The sequence below is a fragment of the Aedes aegypti genome, chromosome 1 (genome assembly GCF_002204515.2).
Source record: "Aedes aegypti strain LVP_AGWG chromosome 1, AaegL5.0 Primary Assembly, whole genome shotgun sequence".
Taxonomy (NCBI): domain Eukaryota; kingdom Metazoa; phylum Arthropoda; class Insecta; order Diptera; family Culicidae; genus Aedes; species Aedes aegypti.
In genome coordinates this window covers 23,522,405-23,528,382 of record NC_035107.1, presented here as the reverse complement: position 1 = coordinate 23,528,382, position 5,978 = coordinate 23,522,405, and the positions used below count along the sequence as shown (strand labels likewise).

The 5,978-nt window shown below is 41.1% G+C and overlaps 2 protein-coding genes across 2 annotated transcripts; one reads left to right on the top strand and one right to left on the bottom strand.

Moving 5' to 3' along the window:
* The first annotated feature begins 2,510 nt into the window (after window positions 1–2,510).
* Window positions 2,511–4,055, top strand: LOC110674795 (alpha-ketoglutarate-dependent dioxygenase alkB homolog 7, mitochondrial). Its single transcript, XM_021839153.1, has 4 exons — window positions 2,511–2,733; window positions 2,792–3,135; window positions 3,188–3,363; window positions 3,885–4,055. The coding sequence occupies exons 1-4, from the start codon at window positions 2,604–2,606 to the stop codon at window positions 4,000–4,002; spliced, it is 768 nt and encodes a 255-aa protein (XP_021694845.1). The 5' UTR covers window positions 2,511–2,603; the 3' UTR covers window positions 4,003–4,055.
* On the bottom strand, window positions 4,042–4,898 carry LOC110674796 (39S ribosomal protein L32, mitochondrial). Its single transcript, XM_021839154.1, has 2 exons — window positions 4,677–4,898; window positions 4,042–4,604 (listed from the first exon to the last, which is right to left on the bottom strand). Exons 1-2 carry the CDS (start codon window positions 4,777–4,779, stop codon window positions 4,090–4,092), a joined length of 618 nt encoding a protein of 205 aa, XP_021694846.1. The 5' UTR covers window positions 4,780–4,898; the 3' UTR covers window positions 4,042–4,089.
* Between the last annotated feature and the right edge of the window lie 1,080 nt (window positions 4,899–5,978).

Sequence of the window (5,978 nt, the reverse complement as noted above, 5' to 3'; positions counted from 1 at the left end):
TTTCAGCTTGCATTTCAAAGTGGAAAAACTCAGTCTTGATAGTTTATATTGGCTTGAAAAAGTATCACTGTACGCGCTAACATGCATAAAGTATGCTGATATATTTTCAGGTGTGTCAGTGAAAAACCAACTGATTTTCTTTGGTTCGAAATCGTGAGATGAATTAGCCACAATCATCAACGACGCGTACAAATTTCAATGACGGCCTACTTCGCCTTGAGGCCGCACGGGACGTCATCATAATCCCAAGAACCACTCCATATATCGATGCGAAAATGTAGAGTGAGACGAAAGATAGGGAAAATAACACGGTCTCACGTGTCCCCTTAAGAAGGCTAAGTAGCCCGTCATTCGTTTTGACAGCCATGTTGATTTTGCAGCTTACAATTTCAAAGCGATAAAACTCAGTCATTAAAAATAATATTGATTCAGAAAAGTATCACTACATGCGATTACATGCAGAAAGTATGCTGATACTTTTTCAGCTATGTCAGTGCAAAACCAAGTGATTTTCTTCAATTCGCAATCGTTAGACGAATTAGCCACAATCATCGATGCCTAGTACAAATTTCAATGACAGCCTACTTCGCTTTCAGAAATATTTTAAATTACTGCAGTTTACCACATAATTATGTATTGATTTTGAGGAACATTCTATCTTTTCTATGCATTCATTCATTCTGGAGTCACTTTTTAGTCACATCCCGCATAGAAATCTACAATTTTCCTTACATTCACTACAGTATATATCTCTTATTGGTAACGGTTAATGTTCCACAAACAGTCGCTTAAATGTGATACAACATGGAACCGGGAAATGGTAAAACATTACCACAACAATTTGCGGAATGGTTGTGTTTGAAACAACGCCAACACACTCACACATAGACATTCCACCGTAAATTACTATATTGTAATAATTTGGCAAACAGTCAAATCCATCATAGTGTGCGTAACTTATATTTTTGCTGCCAACGCTGTCATGTTTTCCCATGGTTCAGTGAAAAAGAGCAAAAAAGCTAAGAACTTAGAAATCAATTGCAGTTTGAAAAAGTAGCAATAAAAAAAACTCCTGCTGTCTGTAAAAAAGTTTGTTGCCCGACTGGCCGAAAGTGTGTACCAAGTTGGAAAACTGTGCTGCTAATCCTCAATTCATCTGTGCTGAAATTTCACCGGAGCCGGAGGATACGCTTCCAATATCTGGCAGTTCATTCAGTATTTCGATCAGTAGAAGAAATTTCCGGAAGTCATGGTATACGAAGACTGCAAATAAGGATGTTGTTTTGTTTGGTAAGTGATATTATTTAGGATCATAAAAACGTTTTCTATAACATGTTGTTATCTTTCAGGACCTGATATGAAATGGGGACAATCGCGGCTACGATCCAGCACATTGAAATTATGAACCGGATGATGTCATCACGAATCTCTCCGGGGAGGCTATGTGTTAGCTATATATGCCACTCACCTGACTTATTTATATGTTGGAATAAAACAAGAGAGTATTTTGAAACTAATTATGATATTATGAAAATATTCATGTTGATTTATTTTAAATAATAATGAAACAGGAACTACGGGTGGTCAAAATTTACTGCAGCCTAATAGATTTCAACTGAAGTAAAATTTTGCTACATGTACTTTCTTGCTTCATTATTTCCTACCATGTTTCCAATATAATTACATTAATAAATTTGTATGGTATTAACGCAAAGCAGCAATACTGCAAAGGGTTAAAATACAATAACGAACAGTAAACCAATAATAACACATACATTAGGCTTTTTGTTTGAATTTTTTGGTAAAACAATTTTAAACTTATTTGCATTACAGTAAATTGGATCTTCTTCTTCTTTCTGGCGTTACGTCCCCACTGGGACAAAGCCTGCTTCTCAGCTTAGTGTTCTTATGAGCACTTCCAGAGTTATTAACTGAGAGCTTACTGTGCCAATGACCATTTTTGCATGCGTATATCGTGTGGCAGGTACGAAGATACTCTATGCCCTGGGAAGTCGAGAAAATTTCCAACCCGAAAAGATCCTCGACCGGTGGGATTCGAACCCACGACCCTCAGCTTGGTCTTGCTGAAGAGCTGCGCGTTTACCGCTACGGCTATCTGGGCCCCTAACAGTAAATTGGATGAAAAATGGATAATATAGCCACCATTTGACGAAATGTAAATCCAAAATTTTGTTCGGAAAAATCGGCGATTTTTTATGGTGACATAACTTAACCGCCTATTTCCCATACTGTTATTTTCTCAATCACCGTTCATCAAACTGTTAAAACCGTTCACAGAATGGTTGATTTATTGTTATTTATGATGTTATTTGAAATGGTTCAGAAATTGTCGTAAATTGTTGTGTACATTACGGGAAACAGTGGACAAATGGTTCGTGATTATGCGGGATCTTTTCCACTGGGTTTTTCACAAATTTCATAACGCTTAAAGTTGCCATTTTTGATACCCACCCACTACCAGCCCTGAAACCGGCCTGTTTATATTTTGTTTTTGTTTGATTTGCAAAACAAAAACACCAATCGAAACGGTTTACTTTTTTTTCTGGTGATTCAATAGTTTTACATAAAAATTATAATTAAATATGAGATTTATGCTAACAAAATGTCAATTAGTAGTGAAGTTAGTGTCGGGACGGTTATCCGTTCATGGATCAAGTGGTGTTCGGAAGATGTGTTCTGCGGTGAAATCGTCCGATAACTGCGATAAGCTTCGTAAGTACAAACGACAATCCTGAAACATTCGGTTACCTAATTCCCAATTACCTTTTAGAACTTCCGTCCTATCTAACATTACACGGTCAGTGGTCGCAGGACGACCGGCAGCAGTTCCTCGCCGGTATGACGGTGCTGCCGGACTTCATTACGGAGGAGGAAGAGCAATCGCTACTGCAGGAAATCGAACCGTACCTGAAGCGGATGCGATATGAATTTGACCACTGGGACGATGCCATCCACGGGTATCGGGAAACCGAACGGAAGCACTGGTATCCCGCGAATCGAGCGATTTTCGACCGCGTGAAAGAGGTGGCTTTCCGTGGGGAGACCCTGCCTTACATTCACGTGCTGGATCTGGCCAAGCAGGGGGTGATTAAGCCTCACGTGGACAGCGTTAGGGTAAGTGTGACCTAGGTTGAAGCTTCCTCTATGACTAATGATGTACTTTCAGTACTGTGGAACGACAATCGCTGGCATTAGCCTTTTGTCGGATTCGGTGATGCGACTTGTACGAACTAACGACGAAGAGCAGACCAATGCGGAATATCGTCAGATTTTTGCTAGTAATCGAGATGATAAGTATTGGTCGGACGTATTGTTGGCTAGACGGTCCCTGTATATAATGAAGTAAGTTACTAATGAAATCATAACCCTAGGCAAGGCTGGTAGCAGGTCTCTTTTTAGAATTGGTCTCTATTTTAATGCAAGGGCTCTAGAGTATGTTTTTCTCTTATTTGACCAAAATGGTCTTCAAAGTCACAATTCCTCTTTCTCTTTGCATTCTCTAGAGGCTCTAGAGAAACTTCAGAGACGTACGCGATTATTCAACAGAAATTTTTTATCAGATTCATAGATGAAGCTTTAAGAACTCTTTTAGTGATTTATCTAGAGATATGCTATGCAGTAGTCTTAAATAACTCACAAATTTGTTTAATTTAATTTAAATTTAGTTTAATTATTCCTTCGAAAAATCTTGAGGAATTTCTGGACAAATGCTTATAAGAATTTGGGTAAAAATTATTGATGAAATTCCTGTAGAGCTTGTAATGACACGAGTAATATCTACTTGTCGCAATTCCTAAAGTTCCTATTTATGAGATACTCCGTCGCTATCAGCCTCGTTTAATCTATGTTCACCGTTATTTCAGAGACACAGCGCGCTACAAATTCACCCACGAAATACTGGCGGGAGATGACTCCATCTTCCAAGACCGCAAAGTAGACAAAGATCGGCGTATTTCAATCATCTGCAGAAACGATCCCTGACCAAACGCGTTTCTTCCGTTGTAAATAAAACTTAGCTAGTCATTCATCGATAAGAACATCTTTATTTACTAAATGGATCCACCTCCTTCAACCCAGCTTTTCCGTTTCGGGCTTAACTTCCGCCGTATCAGCCGGCTGCTGAGTGGTTCTCTGCAACAGGTTCTTGCTAAACCACACTGGCCGGGACTTCTCCATCTCGACTATGCGCTTGCCCTGCCAAAACTCCTCCGGTTGTTCATCCCGTTCGCGATCGTACAGGACAACCACCTCCTTGTCCACGGGTTCCAATCCCAGCTTGGCTTGAATCTTCGTCTGAATTTGCTCCGTTTCTTCGCGGACCTTCTTGTAGCATGTGGGGCAGAGCACTCCCACTTCGTGATCACTTCCACATGAAGTGCAAATGCGCAGATGTGTCTTCGGGGTGAAAATCTTCAGCTTGTACTGCGGGCTGCCGTATTTGCGCTTCAGTCGTTTCTCAACCGTGCGACGATGCTTCGGGACGGCCCACAAGATCCCATCGCCAATCAAGTCCTTCAGACTGAAACTTTTCCCGGAATCCAGTGGCAATCGACTTCCTTCGGTTCCGACCAACGCCAAGGCACCTGAAAAGTTCAACCATTCCGTCACATCACGTTACGTAAATACAAAATCCAATGTGCAACAAAAACACTCACCCGTCGGTGGGAATCGGCCGCCCGGAAATCCGAACAAATTGGGCAACATTTGTTCGAAGCGTTCGAGGGCGAAACGCAAACGGAGCCACAAACCGGAACTCATCTCTCCTGGGATGGTTTTACTGGGAATTAAACTCGATTTTCTGCGCTCACTGCGATTTCTACTGCCGTCGGCTTTGAAGCATGTTTTTGGTCTCCCCTTTATTGTTTACTTCTTGTTCTCGCTGCCGCCGACGAAAGAGGTGTGGAAATGGACTGTCAAAATTGCGCTGACCCACTGCTAAAGCTATGGGAAATTCAAGACCAACAACATATTCAAAAGGGCCAATCCACAGATTGTTTTGAAAAATTCGGTGTGAATATTGTTCACCACATTCCAAATTACTATTTCTCTATTAGACCATTTCAGCAATGTTGGGGATAACTTCCGGAATTACTAGTTTCGCAAACTCTTCATCCTCCGGTGTTTTGAATGGGAAACTTGACTCATCAAATTTAACGTCTCGTGCAACAAACATTTTACTCGTTTTCATACTCCATAGGCGATAACCAATCGATGGATAACCCAGCATCACGCTACGTTGACCAATCACGTCTAACTTACTCCTCTTTTGCTTTGGAATCCACGCAAATGACAAACAACCGAATATTCCTAGCTTACTTACATCTGGTTTCTCGCCGTGCCATCGTTCAGCTGGGGTGCTATTTCCTTTCAGGGCTTTAGTTGGGCTTCGATTTGTCGTGTAAACCGCATCTAACCCGTATAGGCGTGAGTGAAAGCAAACATTCTAAAACCTTCATCGCTCAGCGAATTCTTAATGGATTCGAATGATTTTTTGTCAGTATACTGGCACACATATCTAGTTTCTAGAAGTGGACAGAGGAACTCGGAAATATTCCTGTGGCCGGAGTTATTCCGGTGGGTCACTGGGTCAGGTGGGGTGAAAAGGGTACTGTGCGTTTGTGCCCCTGGAGATAGGCAAATATCAAGTTACAGATAATTTCCGGAATCGGCTATAATCCCAACTAAACAGTAAACACGATAATGCGGCACGGTAACAGCATTATATGCGCATATAGGGTAATCATTTGATGCATGTCAGTTTTATATACGCATATAATGCTATTATAATGCCAGAAAAGGCGAAATAGCGTGCCATTATAGTGCCAAGATATAACCGTGCTTCTCTGCACCACTAATGCTGATATAAGGCCACGTGAGAAACGTCAGTTGTTTTCGCCAGGTTTTTAGGGCGAATATTTTGTGCTTTCGCGTACGCAGTCAGAGAGCTTTCGCGTATG

Excerpts from the sequence above, each read along its gene's own strand:
- LOC110674795 (XM_021839153.1), top strand. The coding sequence starts at position 2,604 with ATGAGATTTATGCTAACAAAATGTCAATTAGTAGTGAAGTTAGTGTCG. Across the intron at positions 2,734-2,791 it reads CGATAACTGCGATAAGCTTC|AACTTCCGTCCTATCTAACA; the intron begins GTAAGTACAAAC and ends ATTACCTTTTAG. Across the intron at positions 3,364-3,884 it reads CGGTCCCTGTATATAATGAA|AGACACAGCGCGCTACAAAT; the intron begins GTAAGTTACTAA and ends CCGTTATTTCAG.
- LOC110674796 (XM_021839154.1), bottom strand. The coding sequence starts at position 4,779 with ATGAGTTCCGGTTTGTGGCTCCGTTTGCGTTTCGCCCTCGAACGCTTC. Across the intron at positions 4,605-4,676 it reads CGGCCGATTCCCACCGACGG|GTGCCTTGGCGTTGGTCGGA; the intron begins GTGAGTGTTTTT and ends TGAACTTTTCAG.